Source organism: Pleurodeles waltl, chromosome 5 (assembly GCF_031143425.1).
Source record: "Pleurodeles waltl isolate 20211129_DDA chromosome 5, aPleWal1.hap1.20221129, whole genome shotgun sequence".
In the NCBI taxonomy this organism is placed as follows: domain Eukaryota; kingdom Metazoa; phylum Chordata; class Amphibia; order Caudata; family Salamandridae; genus Pleurodeles; species Pleurodeles waltl.
The window spans coordinates 1427358304-1427381992 of NC_090444.1; the positions used below are offsets into that span (position 1 = coordinate 1427358304).

Genomic DNA, 23689 nt, shown 5'->3' on the forward strand with positions numbered 1-23689 from the left:
ATTTTCACTGTCTGCTAAGCAGACAGTGAAAATCTTTATGGGGCCCTGTTAGGGGGCCCCTGCACTGCCCATGCCAGTGGCATGGGCAGTGCAGGGGCCCCCAGGGGTCCCACGACACCCGTTCCCGCCATCCTGTTCCTGGCGGTAAAAACCGCCAGAAACAGGATGGCGGGAAGGGGGTCGGAATCTCCATGGCGGCGCTGCTTGCAACGCCGCCATGGAGATTCAGCCCATGCAGGGGAAATCCGGCGGGAAACCGCCGGATCCCCTTTTCTGACCGCGGCGGTAGAATGGGCTGGGAAGCACCGCCAGCCTGTTGGCGGTGCTTCCGTGGTCCCCGGTCTTGGACCGCCAGGGTCGGAATGACCCCCCTAAGTGTTCTGAGGTCTAATATGGGTCTCAGTGTTTTGTCCTTTTTTGGAATTAGGAAATACAGGGAGTAAACACCTGTTCCTTTTTGATGGTTGGGTACTAGTTCTATTGCTTCTTTTTGTAACAACGCTTGGACTTCTAGTTGTAACAGATCTAAGTGCTGTTTGGACATGTGTGCTCTTGGAGGCACAGTTGGTGGTAATTGTAGGAGTTCTATGCAATAACCATGTTGGATAATGGCTATGACCCACGAGTCCGTAGTTATGTGTTGCCAATTTTGGTAATAATCTGTGAGTCTCCCCCCCCCCCACTTGTGTTGGGGTTTTGTGACGTTGGAGTCACTGTTTAGTTTGTGGGGTTTTTGGGCTTTGGAATTTCCCTCTTGTTTTAGGGAACTGTCCACCCCTATATTGTCCCCGAAAGCCTCCTCTTTGGTATTGTCCCTGGTATGTGGGTCTGGCCTGTGAGGTAGAAGGCTCTGTGCTTTGGGCCCGAAACCCCCCTCTAAAGTGTGGCTTCCTAAAAGTGCCTCTGCTCTGTGGGGAGTAGAGCGTGCCCATGGCTTTAGCCATATCAGTGTCTTTCTTTAGCTGGTCTATCGCTGTATCGACCTCCGGCCCAAACAACTGTTGTCCGTTGAAAGGCATATTCAGCACAGCTTGCTGAATCTCTGGCTTAAATCCGGAGGTACGTAGCCACGTGTGTCTCCCAATGGTGACTGCTGTGTTGACTGTTCTGGCAGCCGTGTTCGCTGAGTCCATCGCCGACCTTATTTGATTGTTGGAAATGGTTTGGCCCTCCTCCACAACCTGTTGGGCACGCTTTTGGAACTCTTTGGGAAGATGTTCAATGAAATGTTGCATTTCGTCCCAATGTGCCCTGTCGTATCTTGCCAATAAAGCCTGCGAATTGGCAATTCGCCATTGATTGGCTGCCTGTGCTGCCACCCTTTTCCCCGCAGCATCGAATTTTCGACTTTCTTTGTCGGGTGGTGGTGCGTCCCCAGATGTCTGTGAGTTTGCCCTTTTCTGGGCTGCTCCTACTACCACTGAGTCAGGAGTTAGCTGTTGCGTAATGTACACAGGGTCCGTAGGGGGAGGTTTGAACTTCTTCTCCACCCTAGCTGTGATGGCTCTGCTTTTGACTGGATCTTGAAACACCTGTTTAGCGTGTTTTAACATGCCTGGTAACATTGGCAAACTTTGGTATTGGCTATGTGTTGATGACAGGGTATTGAACAAGAAGTCATCCTCTATAGGTTCTGAATGCAGTGCTACGTTATGAAAAGTAGCTGCCCTGGAAACCACCTGCATGTAAGCAGTACTGTCTTCTGGTGGTGATGGTCTTGCCGGGTAGCAATCCGGACTATTATCAGATACTGGTGCATCGTACAGATCCCATGCATCTGGGTCATCTTGGCTCATCCCTGTGTGCGTTGGTGACTGCACCATGGGGGGGGGGGGGGAAGGGTTGCTATTGGGGACAGATGTGGTGAGTGCGGTGGCGATGGCTGTGGAGAAAACCGTGGTGGTGTTTTTTCTTTAGGCACTTTTGGTTTTGGCTGCATTTCCGCCTCATGGAATGCGAGCTTCCGCTTCATCTTCATTGGAGGAAGTGTACTTATTTCCCCCGTGTCTTTCTGTATATGGAGCCTCCTCTGGGTATGGTCTGGCTCTCCCATCCCAAGTTCTTGTTCAAACCTGTGGCCTTGTAATTGTGAGGAAAGGCCCTGTTCGTCCGTACAGGAGCTTTGTTTCAGCTCTGAGGCTGGGTGTTTCGGCACCGAAACCTTTTCTGCAGTCTTTTTCGGTTCCAAAGAAACCTCTTTGGATTTCGGGGTGCCGATTTCTCGGTGCCAGATCTGGTCGGAGCCGGTATCTCGGTGCCGAATATAATCGGAGCCGGTATCTCGACCGGAGTAGGATGTCTTCGGCTGCTGTGAGGCCTTTTTCGGTGCTGATGCATGGTCACCGTGCTTTCGGGTAAAGCAATGGCCTGTCGGCGGTGGCGTCCCCTGGGCCTTCATGATTTTTGAGTGAGGTTTTACCGGGGCTGGTTTACTCACGGTTTGTTGCCTCGCCGGCTACTCACTCTTGGGCTCGTCAGAGTCCGAATCTGGAATGGAGAATGTCTCATCTTCTTCGACGTCGGGGTGTCCAGCCGGTGTCGATGCCATTTGAAGCCTTTGAGCCCTCTGGTCCCACAGCGTCTTCTTCGACAGAAATGCCCGACAAGCCTTGCACGTATCCTCTTTGTGTTCGGGGGACAAACACAAATTACAGACCAAATGTTGGTCTGTATAAGGATACTTAGCGTGGCATTTGGGGCAGAAGCGGAATGGGGTCCGTTCCATGAGCCTTGAAGACGCACGTGGTCAGGCCGACCAGGCCCCGCCGAGGAGTGGAAGCCCCGAAGGGCTGCCGGAGCTCTTCTTTTCTTTGGTGTCGATGTGCTATTACTAATCTGATACCGAGCGCAAACAATACCTTCGAATTTTCCGATTGTTAACTAACTTTTCCGAACCGAAACACGGAGCGAAGAGGAACACGTCCGAACCCGATGGCGGAAAAAAAACAATCTAAGATGGAGTCGACGCCCATGCGCAATGGAGCCGAAAGGGAGGAGTCCCTCGGTCTCGTGACTCGAAAAGACTTCTTCGAAGAAAAACAACTTATAACACTCCGAGCCCAACAATAGATGGCAGGATAATGCACAGCATGTGTATCTGCAGCTACACATGCCATCGAACATATATATATATATATATATATATATATATATATATATATATATATATACACATACACTTTTAGAATAGGGGTGAGGTATCATTTTTATCAGGATAACGAGGGGAATGCTGCATGGTAGGGAATTTGTGCAGGCGCACTGATCCCACAAAGAAAACTTAGGAAAATGTGGGGTTTTGCTAATATTGAGGTTTACAGGGGATTCTAAGTAAGAAAACGTTGGGGATCTTCGCGAGTATCCGCACCCTGAACTCCCCAGGGTGTCTAGTTTTCAGAAATGTCTGGGTTTGGTAGATTTCCCTAGACAGCCGCTGAGCGGGAGACTAAAAATGCAGGTTACCCCTTTGCAAAAACAGGTTGTTTTGTGATAGATAATTTTGATTTTTCCACAATACGTTTTGGGTCGTTTCTTTTTGCAGCCACTAGGTCATACCCACATTAGTGAGGTACCAATTGTATCACAAGACACAGGGGAATGCTGCGTGAAAAGAGGTTTGTGCTTCCTGCAGATTCCAGAACTTTCCTTCACAGAAATGTGAGTAAAATGTGTTTTTAGAACACATGTTGAGGTTTGCTGGTTAAGAGAACCTGGTGAGAGCCACACAAGTCACTCCATCCTGGATTCCCTGCGGTGTCTAGTTTTCAAAAATGTACAGGTTTGCTAGGTTTCCCAAGTGCCGGCTGAGCTAGGGCCCAAAATCCACAGCTAGGTACATTACAAATAAAGGGTCAGTTTTCAGTGGAAAAATGTGATGTGTCCATGTTGAGTTTTGGGCTGTTTCCTGTCTCGAGCACTAGGCACAAGTGATGCACCATTTTTATTGAGAGACTTAAAGGAACACAGAAAAGTAGAATATGTGTTATTCCCAATTGTCTTTCTCTGCATTTTCGACTTCCAAATGTAAGGGAGTGTGTAAAAAAGAAGTCATTTTGAGAAATGCCCTCTACTTCACACGCTAGTATGAGTACCCACAAATTCAAATATGTGCAAATAACCACTGTGTCTAAACTCCATATCTTATGCCCATTTCAGGAATATACAAGTTTCTTCCTTTACCTATTTTTCACTCTTTAGATTTTACCAAATGAACTGCTGTGTACCCGGTACACAATGAAAAAACATTGCAAGGTGCGGCTCAGTTACTGCCTCCGGGCATATAGTGCTCTTCGTGAACCTAAAAAGCCCTACATATATCTGCCAGCAGGTGCAACAGTATATCGCTTCGAAAAAGTTACAGATGCACAAATTTTTTCCAGCTCAATTTCAATATTTTTTCATTCCAACCATTACTTTCCACATGAAAACCTTGAAGGATCTAATCACAAATGACCCCTTGTAGAGTTCAGAATTTTGTTAATTTTTCAGAAATGTAGAGCTTTCTGGGATCCACCATTGGTTTTACATCTATTCCTACCACTAACTGGAAGGATGTTGAAAGCACAAAAAATTGGGAAAATGGGCAACATTTCAATACAAACTGTGCTGAAAAATGTGGTATCCTGACTCAAGCCTGCCTATTCATGCAAGTTGGGAAGATGGTGATTTTAGCACTGCAAACCTTTTGTTGATGCCATTTGCAGGGAAAAAACATATGCTTTCTTCTGCAGCACTCCAACGATGACATTGCAAGTTCTCGGCGGCGGCAAACAGATCTAACCAAGGCTCTCCCCACTGCTGAAAGAGACCTTGCACCACCTCCGGATGGAGATGGCATTTGTGATCGGCTATGCATAGACAACTGAGTTTGTCTGCGCTGACGTTCAGAGAGCCCACCAGAAGTTGAACCACAAGGGAAATGCCCTGATGTGCCAGCCATGTTCAAAGGTGCAGATCCTCCTGACAAAGGGTCCCGGACCTAACTTCACCCTGTTTGTTGCAGTAACACAAAGCGGAAGTGTTGTCCATGAACACCTGTCCCTGATTCCCTTTGAAAGAGGGAAGGAATGCTTTTAATGCAACCCTGATCGCCGGAGCTCCAAAAGACTGATGTGTAGTCCAGACTCCGCCAGAGACCTCTGCCTCTACCATGTGACCGCCCCAACCCTGGAGTGACGTGTCTGACACTACTGTCAGACCTGGTTGGGGAAGGGAGAGGGATCTGCCGTTGACACAATCCTGATTCGAAAGCCACCACTGCAGATCTTTCGCAGTCCCCTCCGAGATCTGAACCATGTTGGAGAGATTCCCCTAATGCTGCGCCCACTGGAGCCTCAAGTCCCACTGCAGAGCCCGCATGTGCCATCTGGAAGGTGTCACTAGCAGGAAGCAGTAGGCTATGAGGCCCAGCAGTCTCAGAGTCATTCTCACCGAAACTCAGGATAGAGGCTGAAATATCGGAATCATAGACTGAATATCTGGGACTCGCTTTCCGGGAGGATAGGCACAAAGCTGCACTGTATCCAGAAGAGCGCCAATGAAAGGGAGCGTCTGAGAGGGAGTCAGGTATAACTTTGGCACATTTATAGTGAAGCCAGCGTGTGCAGGAGGTACGCCATAGACTGAAGGTGGGAGACGACTTTCTGGGGGCGTGTCCACCTTCAACAGCCAGTCGTCGAGGTAGGGGAAGGCTGAAACCCCCAACCTGCACAAATTAGCTGCAACCACCAACATCACTTTCGCAAACACCCAAGGGGCGCTGGTACGGCCAAAGGGAAGCACAGTAAATTGAAAGTGCTTGTGACCTACCACAAATCATAGGTAATGTCGGTGGGCAGGCAAGATAGGGATATAGATATAAGCGTCCTGCAAGTCCAATGCTACCATCCAGTCTCCTGGGTCCAAGGCAGACAGGACCTGAGCCAGGGTGAGCATTTTTAACTTCTCCTTTTAGAGGAAGAGATTGAGGGCCCGAAGGTCTAGGATAGGACATAAGCCCTTGTCCTTTTTGGGAACCAGAAAGAAGCAGGAATAACAACCACAACCTACTTCTGCCGTACGGACCCTCTCTATGGCTCCCTTGGCCAAGAGAGCCACTACTTCCTCGTGGAGAAGTGCCAGATGATCCTCCGGTAAATGGCTGTGTGGTGGAGGCATGGCTGGAGGGGCAGTCTCTAAGGGGAGGGAGTAGTCCCTTCTGAAGATCTGTGAAACCCACCTGTCCATAGTGATGGATTCCCAGTGGGGCAGGTGATGATGAATCCTGCTGCCAACAAGCCTGAAATGGGTGGATGGACCAGGAAGGTTTGGAGGCTACAGCAGGGGCCGGGTGGACTGGGCCGACTTCTGGTTCCCTGTCCCACACGCCCGTGGGATTCCATGTCCCTGGCCACAGAGGGGCTGAACAGCATGGGTGGTACGGTGGCTGGTAAACGGACATGACAGGGAGCCCTTCCCTGTTAGAGATGAGAGGCAGTCGAAAGACCGAGGGTCTGAGCAGTAGCCTGGGAGTTCTTGAACCTCTTAAGCGCTGAGTCTGCCTTGTCTCTAAAGAGACGTGTGCTATCAAAGGGCATGTCCATAAGGGTCTGTTGGACATTGTAGGAAGCTGGCTCTGTGTATACTATTTCAAAGTAAGAAAAAGTGTGCACAGAGCCCAAGGGTTCCCCTTAGAGGTAAGATAGTGGCAAAATTAGATAATTCTGATGCTCTATTTTGTGGTAGTGGGGTCGAGCAGTAGGCTTATCAGAGGTTAGTGTTAAGCATTTGTTGTACACACACAGGCAATAAATGAGGAACACACACTCAAAGACCTACTCCAGGCCAATAGGTTTTTATATTGAAAAATATATTTTCTTAGTTTATTTTAAGAACCACAGGTTCAAGATTTACAGTTAATACTTTAAATGTAAGGTACTTCACTTAGATACTTTAGGAACTTTGAATGAAAACAATACCATGTACAGTCTTTGTAAAAATGGCAATAAGCTATTTTCAAAGTGGACACAGTGCAAAAATCAACAGTTCCTGGGGGAGAAGTAAAGGTTAGATTAGGAGGTAAGTAAAACACTTACAAGTCTCAGTCCTGGGGCATAGGCAGCCCACCGTTGGGGGTTCAAGGCAACCCCAAAGTTACCACACCAGCAGCTCAGGGCCGGTCAGGTGCCGAGGTCAAAGAGGTGCCCAAAATACATAGGCGCCTATGGAGAACAAGGGAGCTCCGGTTCCAGTCTGCCAAAAGGTAAGTACCTGTGTCCTCGGGGGCAGACCAGGGGGGTTCTGTAGAGCACTGGGGGGGACATAAGTAGTCACACAAAACACATCCTCAGCGGCACAGGGGCGGCCGGGTGCAGAGTGCAAAGCAGGCGTCGGGTTTTGTATAGGTTTCAATGGAGGGACCCAGGAGTCACTCTAGCGGTGCAGGCAGGCACAGAGGCGGCTTCTCGGGACAGCCACCACCTGGGCAAGGCAGAGGGTCACCTGGGGGTCACTCCTGCATCGAAATTCGGTTCCTTCAGATCCTGGGGGCTGCGAGTGCAGTGTTGGTTCCAGGTGTCGGGTCCCTTGTTACAGGCAGTAGCAGTCAGGGGGAGCCTCTGGATTCTCTCTGCAGGCGTCGCTGTGAGGGCTCAGGGGGGTCGTCTCTGGTTACTCACGGGCTCGCAGTCGCCGGGGAGTCCTCCCTGAGGTGTTGGTTTTCTGCAGGTCGAGCCGGGGGTGTCTGGTGCAGAGTGTAGCGTCTCACGCTTCCGGCGGGAAACGTTAAGTCCTTGGAAGTTGCTTCTTTGTTGCAAAGAAGTAGCTGGTTTTGAAGAGGGCCGCTGTTCACTGGAGTTTTTTGGTCCTGTAGTCCAGGGCAGTCCTCTGAGGCTTCAGAGGTCGCTGGTCCCTGTCGGATGCGTCGCTGGAGCAGGTTTTCGGAGTTGGAGACAGGCCGGTAGGGCTGGGGCCAAAGCAGTTGTCTTCTTCCTCCTTCTCTGCAGGCTTGTAGGTCAGCAGTCCTTCTTCTTTCTTCAGGTTGCAGGAATCTAATTTCCTGGGATCTGGGGAGCCCCTAAATACTGAATTTAGGGGTGTGTTTAGGTCTCGGAGGGCAGTAGCCAATGGCTACTGTCCTTGAGGGTGGCTACACCCTCTTTGTGCCTCCTCCCTGTGGGGAGGGGGGCACATCCCTAATCCTATTTGGGGGAAGCCTCCAAACTCAAGATGGAGGATTTCTCAAGGCAGGGGTCACCTCAGCTCAGGACACCTTAGGGGCTGTCCTGACTAGTGGGTGACGACTCCTTGTTTTTCTCATTATCTCCTCAGGCCTTGCTGCCAAAAGTGGGGGCAGTGGCCGGAGGGGCGGGCATCTCCACTAGCTGGGATGCCCTGGGGCGCTGTAACAAAAGGGGTGAACCTTTGAGGCTCACCGCCAGGTGTTACAGTTCCTGCAGGAGGAGGTGAAAAGCACCTCCACCCAGTACAGGCTTTGTTCCTGGCCACAGAGTGACAAAGGCACTCTCCCCATGTGGTCAGCAACATGTCTGGTGTGTGGCAGGAACTGGTCAGCCTACACTAGAAGTCGGGTAGGTATTCTGGGGGCATCTCTAAGATGCCCTCTGGGTGTATGTTACAATAAATTGCACACTGGCATCAGTGTGTGTAAAAAAAAATGGCTCCCTGTTGCAGTTACCCCCCACTTTTTGCCTGATACTGATGCTGACTTGACTGAGAAGTGTGCTGGGACTCTGCTAACCAGGCCCCAGCACCATTGAAGCCTATGCGTTTTGGGTACCACTTTGATCTCTGCACCTGACCGGCCCTGAGCTGCTGGTGTGGTAACTTTGGGGTTGCCCTGAACCCCCAACGGTGGGCTACCTTGGACCCAATTCTGAACCCCATAGGTGGTTTACTTACCTGAAAAAACTAACACTTACCTCCCCCAGGAACTGTTGAAAAAGTGCCTAGTTTTAAAATAGCTATATGTCATTTATGTGAAAACTGTATATGCTATTTTGCTAATTCAAAGTTCCTAAAGTTCCTAGGTGAAGTACCTTTCATCTAAAGTATTACTTGTAAATCTTGAACCTGTGGTTCTTAAAATAAACTAAGAAAATATATTTTTCTATACAAAAACGTATTGGCCTGGAATTGTCTCTGAGTGTGTGTTCCTTATTTATTGCCTGTGTGTGTACAACAAATGCTTGACACTATCCTCTGATAAGCCTACTGCTCAACCACACTACCACAAAATAGAGCATTAGAATTATCTCTTTTTGCCACTATCTTACCTCTAAGGGGAACCCTTGGACTCTGTGCATACTATTCCTTACTTTGAAATAGTGCATACAGAGCCAACTTCTTACAGTGTGCATTTATTGTGCTGAGAAGTTTGATACCAAACTTCCCAGTTTTCAGTGTAGCCATTATGGAACTGTGGAGTTCGTGTTTGACAAACTCCCAGACCATATACTTTTATGGCTACCCTGCACTTACAATGTCTAAGGTTTTGCTTAGACACTGTAGGGGCATAGTGCTCATGCACATATGCCCTCACCTGTGGTATAGTGCACCCTGCCTTAGGGCTGTAAGGCCTGCTAGAGGGGTGACTTACCTATGCCACAGGCAGTATGAGGTTGGCATGGCACTCTGAGGGAAGTGCCATGTCGACTTAGTCATTTTCTCCCCACCAGCACACACAAGCTGTTAAGCAGTGTGCATGTGCTGAGTGAGGGGGTCCCTAGGGTGGCATAAGACATGCTGCAGCCCTTAGAGCCCTACCCTGGCATCAGGGCCCTTGGTACCAGGGGTACCAGTTACAAGGGACTTAGCTGAGTGCCAGGGTTGTGCTAATTGTGGAGACAAAGATACAGTTTAGGGAAAGAACATTGGTGCCGGGGCCTGGTTAGCAGGGTCCCAGCACACTTTCAAATCATAACTTAGCATTAGCAAAGGAAAAAAGTTAGGATTAACCATGCCAAGGAGGCATTTCCTTACAGACATCCCCTGTAAAACCTCAACCAGGCGTGGCACCTCAAGGCCACAGTCGATGCAACCGATATACCCAGAGAGTCGGTCGTGTCCAGCCCACATTGAAGAGTTAACTTCACTGCATCTCTTCCATCAGCAACTGCTTGGGAGATGATAGTCCGGGCCTCCTCTGGTATCTGCGGCAAGATGTGCGTGACCGTATTCCACAGGGAGTGAGTAGAACAGCCCAAAAGGCATGCGGTGTACACGGACCGCAGAGTCAGACTGGTGGAAAAAAACTTCTTCTTCACAAGTTGGTTGAGTCTCTTTGATTACCTATCCGGAGGTGCGGAAGGGAATGCGCTAGATTGTTCAGCACTCCGTCCATTATCCTTTTGTGTTGCTAAAGTTGCCCCAAGTGGGAAGAGTATGCCCAGACGTGGGTCCCATGCTCACTGTGCCAGTGGACTCAAGCTAGCCTGGCTGATGAAGGGTAATACCCTGAAACCGGTCCCAGGATGCTTGTTTCCGGTCCAAGGAGGACTTGGTCTGGCAGTTTGGTCTGGACTGTTCCCATGAGGAACAGGGTCAAGACTGATTTGCATATGGCTGGGTCCATACTGGAGTGGCCTGGTGAGCAAAAGAACTAAGGATTAAACCCAGATCTGTGACTGGGGGTGAGTGTTTGCATTGTTCAGCACTTCGTCCATCATCCTTTTGTGTTGCTAAAGGGAATGCACTAGATGACAAGGATGCCTGGATAACAAGGCTCTCAGGAGTGGGTGTTGGGGCAGGAATTTAGGGTTGTTCTGGGCGGCGGCGAGCAATCGTCCTGTTCACAGGAGCCCCTGTGCTGTGTCTGGACCAAGTACCCTGAAGGACATCAATGAGGGCTTCACTGAAAGGAAGGAGAGGCTCAGATGTGGAAGCCCTTGGTTGAAGCATCTCCATCAGGAGATTAGACCCGACTTCAACAGTATGCAGTTCAAGGCCAAGGAACTCAGCCTGCCTACTGACCACCACAGAATATGTGGCTCCCTCTGCCGTAGCCACAGTAGGAGGCAAAAGCAGTGTCGGGAGAAGTATGTAGACCACTGGCCTTGCCCAATTCCTGTGTCCAGTCCATGTTAGGGTCATCCTGGTATTCATAAGGGTCCAGGGAGCCCTCCAATCCTTCCCTGTATTCATACCCATGTAAAAAGGGGTCTGAATCCAACCTGGGGGAAATATACCTCATTGAAGAAGAGGGCAGCATCAGCCAACGCCGCTCCGATTCAGAGTCATTAGGGATTAGGTCGATGTAGACCATGGGCACACCCGATGTCAGAAGCGTTGACGGCTGAGCCAGCACAAGGGGAGTTTTCAATGGTATGACTGGAGTCATACAGATCTGGAGGGGCACTTGAAGGATGTGGCCGGAGCTACTGGCTTGGAACCCAAAGGGCTCCCAGACGAACCTCCAGGCCCGAAAGCGCTAGAAGGGTCTCAGACTGCCCAAAAATGAGACTCATGGCCTCACAGATTTTTTTTTTTTATTGGGCTGGGGTCGCTCTGACTCCTGGAAAGTCGGGGAGGTGCGAAGAGGGCCCAGAAGTAGGCTCTGATGGCCTGGAGCACCAACACTCCTCCTGCATCGCATCAGCCAAGTGTTGGGATGAAGTCGAAGGATGCCTATTTTTCTTAGACTTCTTTTTATCTGAGTGACCCGAAGACTTGAAGGATGACGAGTGGTGGTGACTAAGCAAGTGGTCTCTAAACATTCCTCTAAAGCGAGACGAGGAGCAATGTGTAGTTGAGTGCCGGGCCACCATAAGCTTGAGGGAACGCACCCTCACACCCTCTGGAAAGCCTCTATAGTTTCAGTACTAAAAACTAATAGATAGCCCACTGACCCTTCTTCATGTTCCCCTATAGCAAGTCTGACCACAGACTATAAAATTTTAAGCACTACATTAGCAGCCTGAATTCAACAAGCTCATTTACCCTTGATCACTTAGGCCCAAACAGCTCTGTGCCAGGCTGTAACACCTCCTTCAAAATTTCAACTTATGGAGACTGCAGGAGCCCATTGGCCAAGGGCAGCTGCTCTAGTTTTGGACCTGGAGAAAGAGTTTGACTCCCTGAACTCGATGTATCTATTTGAGTGCCGAGCCAGATTTGGTTTCAGAGCCAGAAGCATTTGCATGATCCGACTATTATACTCAGTCCCCACCACCTGTCTAGGAGGCCTTATAGCAGAGCCTGTACCGGTCGCCAGAGGCACACATCAGCAGTGACCCCTTTGATCCCTTCTCTTTGCACTTGCAATGGTGCCTCTAGCAGCCTATGCACGTAGGTTGAGTGCCGGCTGGGGCATCCTCTTACCAGATTAAAACCATGCCATTTCCTTACATGCAGACGACATCCTGTTTTACATCACAGACACTGAGGCAAGATGCCTCACTGATTTCCGACTTCCTCTCAACTTTTAAAGGGCTGTCCAGACTCCATGTGATTTTGTCCAAATCATGTCTCTTCCCATTATCGCCAAAGATGCCAGGCACGGTCTGGTGCCTGGTAGGACACCAGGTCTATTCAAAGCCATCATCTTTCAGCTACCTAGGGACAAAGGTATACCATGAAGACCAGGATCAGTTAGATGGCAATCTTACAGCAAAAGTCAGTTTGGTCTGTTCGCAGGTGGCCTGCTGGCGCACACTCTCGCTCTCTCAAAGATGGGGATGCTTCCTCAGCTACTATACTTCAATGTCAACCTTCCCTTTGGACTCCCCCGTAGCCCGAATAAGCTATTTGGTGAGCTCTTTTGGCATTCATTGAGTCATAGGGTACCTCTGGCCAAAGTGCAGCTCCCGCCTGAGAATTGGGGCCTGTACTGCGAGTGTTTCTACCTGGCAGTCCAGTTGCATTGGATGTCCCGTTGGATAGCAGTGCTTTGCCTAGACGACACATGTTCCCTACACACCCCAGGAACATGTCATGAGGACAGTGGCCCCCGAAACCCACTCACCTATTATATCTGCAAGGTGGGTGCAGGTGGCCATAAAAAAATCTGAAAAAGGGCTACCATATTGTTCGGGACTCCCCGCCGCCCCACTTATGCACCAGCCTTACCTCTATCAGGACTCCCGGAGGCCCATGGCTACCTGACCAGAAATTAACTTGGAGGCTGGGACCCGGTTGGAATCACAACCTTGGGGGGGGGGTGGGGGCGTTTCTGTGACAGAGTGCTCCTTCCCTTCGCCTATCTGACACAAAAGATGGCTCTGTCAAGCAGAAAGTTCATAACTGAGGGCCAGGATCAGACACCCTGTCCAACTTTGGAATGACTGAGGAGATGGAACTGACCACCAACCAGTTCACAAATACATTAGGCTCCGGCTGCTGCCCTGTCACCTGGATTTATAAAGCCATGGCAGACCATTCTGTGATCTCCCACTTACCTCATAGCGATACATAGGACACGGAGCTCAGGAGCATTCTCAATGACAACGAATGGTCCAGGGCCCTTGAATACCTCATGGTTCAAGTTAAATACAATTTTATATCCTGCACAGAGCATCTCTATCCCCAGCAAAGATACATACTTTTTCCAGATGCCGCTAACTCCTGCCCACACTGTGATTCTATGTCAAGACTGGAGGCGAGGATTATGCTGAACTTTCATTCCTTTATCCTACAACAGCAGTATTCAAAGGAACAACTACCCTTCCCAAATGCCAAGGGAAGAACTACAGAAAAAAACACCCAATCAACAGTCCATGTGATAGTACATATAAACATCTATCTCCCACTGCACTTTCTCTTGCTCTCCTGCTCCAGCAGAAGAGATAAGTGCTACACTTGCCCAGCTCCCTTAAACCTCTCTGGGCTTTAAATTCTACCTAAATCCACATTTTTGGGTTTAGACCAGCAGGTACAGTGCCCTCTTAAGAACAAAATAGAGTCTGGGGTGGATTTCGCTGCTTCCAACAAGGTTAAGCAGGTGCTTCTATATCACCCAACACCCCCACTCCTGGCTACCTCGGCGGACATCATATGCACCCTGGGGGACTCAAAAGGAGTTCTGCCCTCTGGAGATGCAGACGAGGATGACTCCCATGGGGATTCTAATGATGAGGCAGGTCCCTTGAGACCATGGTGCCCATCCCCTGTGGCAGCCTTCTCTGGAGTTGAGCCTCTTCAGTGGTCTGGGGACTGTTCTGATATGTTAGATCTGGAGCATCTGATCCACTCCCGCTCAGCAGAATGGTTCCCCTCAGAAAAGATTTTCTTCTATGTGGCTAACTGCTACAGAAAGCCTCTTGAGAAGGAAGTTCAAGTGAAGCTTAGGGCAGCGCGCCCTCCCTGGCAGGCAAGGTAGCCTCAACTCCTGAGACAGATTCTCACATGACCACGTTTCTCCAAAAAATGATCTGTGACCCCAAGAAAGGGAGAGATAGGTCTTGGAACTCTTGCCAAGACAATCTTCCTGACATGGTGGGTCCCCTCACCAAAATTCTGCAGCTAGCGGGAGAAGCTAAATCGTCAGGTACAATACTCTTCCCCGATGATGTCTCTGGATGGGCCCAGCATGTGGTCATTTTCATGGCTAACGCTGACAGCGCCCTATCGACAGAGAGACACCGCTCATCAAGATGAATCCTAAATTAGGGGAACCTCGCTTCTACAAAAGCTGGAGTGATGGTGCAGAGGGGCCTATTTGGTGACCCTTTTGTGAAGGACCTGGCCAATTTGTAGCTACCTTCATGTCCCTGGATAAGGCCCTCTCCTCGATTAAAAAAAGTCTTCCAACTCAGCCTTTTTGTGGGGGTTGATTGTGGCAGAGGGTGCTCAACCAGCCGTTTCTACATTCAAGGTAATTTAAGAGGACAGACCTACTGCAAAGGCCAAGATCAGCCCATGCCCGAAGAGTTCTTCCCAACCAGAAGGGGCCAGCGAGGACGGGGATCCAGCTGCCGCTCCAGAAGCCACTTCCAGGAATCCCAAGCCAGTAAGTGTATCTGTCCATTCTCATTTGAAATTAAGGGGTCATCTGGCTCTGTTTATTCACAACTGGGCAGCTATTATCTCAGACGCTTGGGTGCTACAGACTTAAGAGGTTTTTAAATAGAGTTTCATGGTTCACACACTCAGAACTCACTTTCACGACAAGTGGTTTTCTCATAAGAGCAACAGAGGCTCACAGATCAAGAAGTGGCCGCCTTGCACCGCAGGAAAGTGATTGCTCGCTCTCAACTGCACTCCCAGGGTTTCTTGAGCAACATTTTCCTAGCAGCAAAGCGAGACGGCGGTCAGCACCCGGTTATCAACCTTTTTTAATTCAATGGCTGATTGGTCTACCACCATTTCCAAATGGAGGGGATTTGTTTTCTTTGCGGTCTGCTGTGCCCAGACGATTGAATGGCGAGATTAGCCCTAAAGTACACATACCTCATGGTATCCATTTTACCTCCTTATTGTTGCTTCCTACAGTTTTAGTGGTGGGGGCTCCCTTATGAATTCAAAACCCTACCTTTTGGGCCTTCTTCCACCCATTGGTGCTTCACCAAGGTCCTGAAAGCGGTGGTGGAGCCCATGAGGTCTTGCGGACATCACCTCATAAAGGATTAGTGCCCTGTTCGCTTACGGCATCAGCTATAGGCAGTGATTCTCCTCGAAGAGGGACTGGGAAGTTGCTGCATGTACCTTTCAAATAGACCACCTCCTTGGACTTTGTTATTAACTCGGTGAACAGGACCCTCAGTCTCCCATCAGGAATATAACAGAGATTCGCAGGAAGCAAAGAAAAACTTTGTGCAGACACTCGACTTCCCTGGGTCAAGTGGCTTGGATAGTGGGTCTCCTCTCTTCCTTTAGCAACTCTGTTTCCGGGCCCTCTTCATTACAGAGTCCTACAATGCCTCAAAGCCTTCCACCTAGACAGAGGCCTCCAATACTCAGAGCAGATCCCTCTTACAGACAAGGTGAAGATGGAAATGAGATGGTGACTGGCCCACATGGAGGCATGGAACAGTAGAGCCATCTTTGGTTCTGATCCAGGTCTCATTATCGAGTCTGATGTTAACAAATCTGGGTGTGGAATGCGATGTTGCGTTTCCTGCACCAGCGTAAAGTTGTTGACAGAAAAGCAGGCCCTGCATATCAACTGCCTGGAACTAATGGCAGGTTCATTAGTGGTACAATGCTGAACCGAGGAGAAGGTGGATTGTCGCGTGTTGCTTGAAATTGACAACTTCTAGACAGTCCACTACATAAATTACCTGGGAGGCACCCAATCGAAAGTCCTTGCGGATTTGGCTGAGGAGTTCTGGAGTTATTGCTTGAATAACGAAATTTCAGTCCTAGCAGAATATCTTTCCGGGGCATCCAACCAGACTGCAGATTGGTGTTCGAGGGAGTAGCCCGACACGAGTTTGTGGCAGTTAGATCTGTGCATCTTCTCGCAGCTGAACTCACTGTGGGATCCATTCTCAGTAGATCTATTTGCCTGCCAGGTCAATCACCAGCTTCCACAATACTGGAGTTGGAAGCTGGACCCACAGGCGGTTGAGATGGATGCCTTCCTTCAAGCTTGGTCGAAGGAGAAAGGCTATGCATTTCCCCCATCTGTCATGATCACAAGATTATCGGCACAAATACAGAGCTAACAGATGGACGAGGTGCTGATCATGCCTGTGTGGAGATCTCAAGTGTGGCTTCCAGTACTTCTGGAACATTCCTGGAATTTTGTAATCTGTCTTTCCCACGCTCCAGATATTCTGCAGCATCCTCTAGGCCAGGGTCACCCACTAGTCCTCCAGGGCCCTCTACCTAATGGCATGGAGGATTACTGGGAGAGAGAGAGAGAGAGAGAGAGAGAGAGAGTCCCAGGACCTTCACAAGAAGCTAAGAGACTGGCTCATAACGGCCTGAGTCAATGGCAGCACCAAGCAATACAAATTTGAATGGTCCAGGTGGGTACGTTGGTGTATTCCATGCGGTGAGGATCCAATGGGGTGCGACAACGTCCCAATCATTATTTTTTTGACCTCCTTGGCTTTCCAGTGAAGGGGGACTCTTATCGTTCTGCCATTTAGGCAGGGCATCTGCCTGTACAAGGAACCCCTGTCAGTGAACACCCGATAACATGTAACTTGTTGAGAGGAATCCAGTTCTCCTAGCCTCTGGAGCCTCGTTGCTCTGATCTTTGGGACGACAAATTGGCAATGCTTCTTTGTCTGGTGTCTTTCCGCAGAGTCTCAGACATCAGAGTCCTGGATTTTTTAAGATGGCTTTTCACACAATGAGGGGTTACTTTTTACATTTCTAGGAGAACCAAAACTGATTCACGTATGGTGTCTTATGCAGCTTTTGATAAGCAGCCATGTGTGGTGCGTAGCATAAAGTCGTATGAACAGCTCACGGAAGATCCCCTGTGAGAGCGGCAGCTCTTGATTTCTCTAACAAAGCCTTTCAAAGCAGACTCCTCCCCCACCACTGCTTGCTGGGTGCGTGGGGTGATGCAAGAAGCTGGCATTAATCTGTCAATTTCGGAGCCATTCAGTCCAAGGGGCAATGGCCTCAAAAACCTTTTCTCTAGGGGCTAAACCAGAGGATATTTTGAATGCAGGTGTCTGGTCTTCGGACTCTATGTTCAAGCGGTTTTATTTCAACCCAGTGACTGGTATGGTGACTTTGGTGGTGGACAAGCTTAGAACAAGCATAATCCTCGCCTCCAGTCTTGAAATAGAATGACATAGCCTCTTGACCTGCCCTGCACCAACACCGTACAAGACAAAGGTGAGTGAAACCCTTTCTATGACACTAAGGTGCCCGGCCTAGCCACCAGGTTAATGGGGGCCCTCAGTCTATAAAGATGCCCCCCAAAAAATAAGTTAATTTTCCTGATTCCTAGACTTGGCCCTTCTCATAGCCAAACACACCGTCACAATGCAATGAAAAAAAATAAGTTAATTTTCCTGATTCCTAGACTTGGCCCTTCTCATAGCCAAACACACCGTCACAATGCAATGAAAGAGTAGAACCTCCCCTTGCAGCACACAATGGCTGTCTGCCTTCTTCCTATTGGCAAGGCAGAGGCCAAGGCCCTACATGGAGAGGAGGCCTTGGGCTCCCGATGACGCCCGACAGCACAAGCATTGGATGGACTACTGGAAAAACTGATCCCCCTCCCCAATGGAGACTATGCACCCCATCTAAAGTTGCTGCTAATCCCTTATCCTGCCCATTGGCAGCTTAAAGTCTGCCCAAAGGCCAGGGTCCTCATACCCCACATTTTACACTTGATCCACTGTTCCTCAGCTGATTCCAACCATCGACCTCCCTCTCCAGTCATACATAGTCCTCCATACCCCTAATATAGGCCATACAACTCTGCTGGGTGCAACATTCAGCGCCCCAGACCCCTGAAGACCTAGGGGAATAGATGCGGGTGAAACTCACAGCAAAACAGAGTTCTGTGCTGACGCTGGGAAGATGCACATTGTGGGAAACACTAATTTACTATGTCAGTGCTGAGCCTATGTCTTGTTTGTGAATTTAAAAAAAATTATATATATATTTTTTGAAAAAGTGGTGTGTCTGTCACATTGCATTATCAAACAAGCATTTGTTAAATATTGCATTGCATAGACTGAGTCGTGTTTAGTATATGTTGTCATGAAGGTTCCACGGAATATAAATGAACAATACCATTGAACACAGACGTCCTGACTAAATAAATTAGGAAAAACAAGGCTACAATATGGTAGATTTGAGCTTTCGGGCTACTTTCAAGATATTTAAAATGGTGGTGTTGGCCGAAATCCTTAATATGTTAATCTTCATGTAAAAATGTCTAGAAATACATTATCGGGAATTCGTGAACTGCTTACTAACAGTTTCTGTGGATGTAAAAGGCACCGTTTTACTTTAATGTTTGCAAAGAGCATGCTGATGGGCTTGTTTTGGGTTTCAAGGCCCGAGACGGAACTTTCAGGATTTTGCGCTTTTTACATGAAAAAAAAAAACATTCGCACAATTATGGCTTTGTAAAAATTCTGTGATTTCTTTAAATGCCACCAAAAAATCTGAAAGACCTAGTTCAGTGCTCCTCATAATGACCCAGTGCTGTCGCTGGGTCAATAACAGGGGGACATGCAGGCAAAAGGTATTTTCTTCTTTTCTTTACTCCTCTGAAGTTACCTAGAGCGTAATGTGAAGGCAGAATATGCCACAAGGAAGGTGAATGCTTGCGTGCCGCAAGGAACAAAAAGTGCTGGAGACTTTAACTTAGCTGCAATGCTATCGCCATCATCTCCTTTGTCAACATTCTCCAGCAGGAAACTTTTCCTTCCCATTCCACATCCATCCCCCAGCGTCACTCGCCCTTCTGATACCGTACTCTTGGAAAAGCAGCCCCAGTTTTTAGGGTCGAGCCTGCGTCGCATGCGCTTACGCATGCGTTTTGCTAAGCGAGACGCTTTAGTTACTAAAAAGGGCTCCCCGTCCACTTCATATCATTGGTTCATGGGCTTGCCTGTTAGAATCTGCTTGATTTCATTAGTGGAAGGCATGCATTCGTCAAGCCTTTTTCGGTGGATGGCCCTACTCGAGCGCATCGACAAAGTACAGAAAACATGCGAGGCTCGCTGTTTTCCGTCCGGCCCGTGGACTCCTTTTTCTCTCTTTTCCAAGCGCGATCTCGCTTGGCCGAAGTTAAGCGCTTTCCATAATATCAACCCTGTGACACAGTTAATTGCCCTTTTCCGGTTAGTACATAAATGCACTTTTGCCGATAGGTTCCATTACCAGTGAAAAGTCGGGTTAGGAGTTTACAACGCTGTCAGCTCTAACACGAGCAAACACGAGACCCGTTGCATTGCAAATGCTTGTTTTGTTATCTCTCTGTGGCAAAAATACTCTTTCTCCACCCTATCCAAAGCAACTTATTCCTCCCTGCCCCGACCCCACTCGTCCTCCTGCAGCGCTCATTTTTCTGCCCCCTCCCTTGTGGCAACTTTTTTCCTGCTCCCCTCTCTACCACCATCCCCCCAGTGGCGCTCAGGATTCTGCCTCATCTTCTACATCAACTTTATGCTCCCCTCCCCAGGTTATGTTCGCCCTCTTGGCCCCAACCAATTTCTCTGTCACTTCCACTTTTCATGTCCTGATCCCCATCTCACAGGCCATTTACAGACTCAAACACACAGTACTGGAGGGAGCTGTTAGTGCCGACCTCTTTCTCTCCTACCACCTTCATTTAGGAGGGCGGAAGGGAGTACAGTAGCGGTACCTTCTAGCTCTGTGTACGTCTTGTTAGGAACCAGGGTGTGTAACGTGGAGCCACATAAAGTGCAGCTTTACAACTGAAAACCGCCCTCCTTACACCAATCTACACATTCCTCTTCGCTGCTGCATGTCACTGACTCGGTTTATTTGGCTCTGCATGCAAGCCTCAATAATTTTGTGATAGCCACATATTCTTTTGGTGAGAAAAATACAATAAAATGTAGTTTTATTGCACTGCTATTTCATGTTTGTAGGCTGCATGATTTAGCAAACCTGACTCCGATGTCCTGGGGGTGGGCTTAAGGGCTACAACCCATACAGAAAAGCTTTCCTTTCAAACCTATATACACTTAAACCAGGTAAAACTAGAATCTGACTTACAGGAAGTGAACCAGTCCAAATGGGATTCAAATGCCCAAGAAATCTGAGAACGAAGCAGAATCTAGATTGCAATAACAACCATTGAAGAACAATATAGGACTTGTGAACAAGGAATCAGCATGGTCCCTGCATAGGGCAAGATGGCAGAACATTGAAATGTCAGAAATGGATACAAATTGACATATCTAATATAGGTAATTTAAAGGGAACGTAAAACCATTAAACCTTTAGACTGGAATCATGGAATTATCTTCCAATGGTGATTTTAAAATATTTTAATATTGTTTTTCATTAAGGACATATCGGTGGTGTTCGTATTTCAGAACATACTTTCATGAAACTCGACACAGACAAATTCCCCAATGGATACACAACTCAGAAAACTTAAAACTCTATGACAAAAACACAACTGAGTGGAATAAAGACCTGGGACCACATATCTTTGCACCTCAGTGGGCAAGAGTACTTACCTGACAGACCCAAATCAAGTACCAACTTGTAGCATAGGTCAGCTCAACAAAATATACATTGGAATACATAAAGAATTTGGAAACTGGAGAAATCTATATCAGAGAATTGCAGGAAGTGCTTTAAAGAAGAGGTACACATAGGCATATGCTAGTAGAATGTCTACAAGGAATAAGGATTTATTACAAAAACACTAAAATCATCATGCTATCAGTTTACGTGCTGTAGCTATGCAGCCGCACTTTTAATTACTCACAGTGTTATTGATTAAAAAACTACCTTTCCAGTGGATGCTAACATTTTAAGAAACTACAAATTGGCAGAGAAGCTTAGGTTTGACGACTGGATAAAAGAATGTGCAAAGTTAACAACACTAGAAAGAGTTAACATGAGCGCAAGGGGAAGGAAGGACCATCTTCAGAAAATAAAATTTCTAGTTTGAGATTTCTAGAAGCATCTAATGAACATTATTTGGGTAAACAGTCAACTTTATATTGAATTCGATAATTTCTCCAGATTATCAAATGTATACAACACAGGCTGAATGCAACATGACTACATAAAAATGCCTGTTATTTAAACATCTATATATTATGATGTTGTATCTATGTTTTAGCTAAAAGAAATGTCACTTTTCACTGTGCATACTCTTACTCACTCATAATACAGCTTAATAAACATTATCTTGGGTCAAGATATTCTCTGTGAAAGTACACAAACAATCTGAATAGAATGAAGATAAAAACCTACCCTCGTTGAAACAAATCCACATTGTAGAATTTGTGGAGCTCCGCAGAGAATTCCACCGTGGCCTGAACTTCACTCATCTTTTTCTTTGAGACAAAGAAGCCAAAAGCTGTTATCTGCCCATTGGTTACTGTAAAGAAAACCAAGAACATGATGAGATACGTTTGACACATGTATTTGACGTTAGCTAACACAAAATGCTCAACACAAACAAATGAATTTCTGGCTGTAACATCAATTTATGTCTGAAGCAAGAGCAACAAAAACAACATTACATGTATAACTACTAGCCAACAGTCAAAGCTACACTCACGGATGTGGAATTCCTATCGCCCGACGCCCGGGACATCTTGTTTGGGGTCAAGGGCAACAAGTTTTTATGTTTACTTTGTCCTTGGGACAAGTAGGCCCAACCCTGCCTGTTTACAGAGAGTGGAACTCTCTGCAGTTGAGGTAATGTGTTTCCAAAAGATAACGCTGTTCGAACTTGTATTTATGGTTCATTATTTGAAAGCCTTCATTATTAGGATGAGTGCTGTAAATAAATGTTTTAAGGTCACACTTCACTACTGACATTGGTTCCAGTACAAAAAAAAAAAAAAAAGTGTATACACATGTTTGAAAAGTTTAGGCTATGAGGCTAAGTATAATGCTCCCAGAATGCTCTCTGATTAGATGCAAATGAAGTGTCATTTAGTAAAATGTGTTGATGCATACTAGTATTTCCCAAAAATATTTATCATGGAAAATCAGTGTAACCATTTTCAACACGATTATGGGAAGCATGAAAATAAACAAACACTGACAAAGCCAACTGATCTGACATATTTATATAAGTCTTTTAGTTTCATCAATGCGTGTCTTGTTTTGATATGGCTTTTGTAACACTTTATTGTTGTGGGAGCTACCAGGCCCTCAAAATTGTAACAAACACTGGCAAAACCCCCCAAAAAGTTTTTGAACTCTAAAAGCACACGTTGCCACCAGTAGAATAACAAAGGCCCCGCAGCCGTCCTCCAGGGGGCCCCTTCAGCACAGCACCTGCCATGAGGGAGTCTGGAGAGGGGGCTCCTCCATGTTCTTTGCAAAAGGGCACCCTCCAGTTTCATTACGTCACTGATTGCCACTGTAGTTCCTGACACTGAACAAAACTACTTTGTGTGCAATATGCTCCTTGTGGAAGAACAGAATGTGATCACTCACAGTAAAGCCAGCTGAAAGAGAGAGAAATAGAAGTTTAATAAAAACAAAATGTCTTTGTTAACACCAGACCTAATTAGGGACCAAGACCCACATGTAGGTAGCTTTTTGCATGTCGCAAACAGAGACTTTCGCTGTTTGCGACGTGCAAAAAGCACATTGCGGTGCACAAACCCAGTTTTGCGACTCGCAATTAGGAAGGGGTGTTCCCTTGCTGATTGCGACTCGCAGTGCAACGTAAGATTGTTTTGTGATCGCGGGCGCAAACCAATTGCAGTTTGCACCCATTTCAAATGGGTGCTAACACTTTCGCAAAAGGGAAGGCGCCCCATGGGACCCTTTCCAGATTGTGAATGTCACTGTAAACATTTTTTCCGAGCAGGCAGTGGTCCTGCGGACCACTGCCTGCTCTGAAAAAATAAAAATAAAACGTTTCATTTTTTGTTTTTGTAATGCATCTTTAAGGAAAACGGGCTGCATTACAAAAAACAAAAAACTGCTTTATTGAAAAGCAGTCACAGACATGGTGGTCTGCTGTCTCCAGCAGGCCACCATCCCTGTGAGGGCCGCCATTCGCAAGGGGGTCGCAAATTGCGACCCACCTCATGATTATTCATGAGGTGGGCATTTGCAAAGCCCTTGCGAATCACAGATGGTGTCAGGGACACCATCCTAC

The 23689-nt window shown here is 47.6% G+C and overlaps 1 protein-coding gene across 6 annotated transcripts in view; it reads right to left on the minus strand.

Moving 5' to 3' along the window:
• Positions 1–23689, minus strand: part of FAM135A (family with sequence similarity 135 member A) — an 863965-nt gene that overhangs the window by 627684 nt on the left and 212592 nt on the right. For all 6 annotated transcript variants that reach the window (XM_069235714.1, XM_069235715.1, XM_069235716.1 and 3 more), the window contains exon 3: positions 21817–21943. In XM_069235714.1, coding sequence (XP_069091815.1) covers positions 21817–21893 — 77 coding nt within the window. In that variant the 5' untranslated portion in view covers positions 21894–21943. The remainder of the gene's footprint in view (positions 1–21816; positions 21944–23689) is intronic.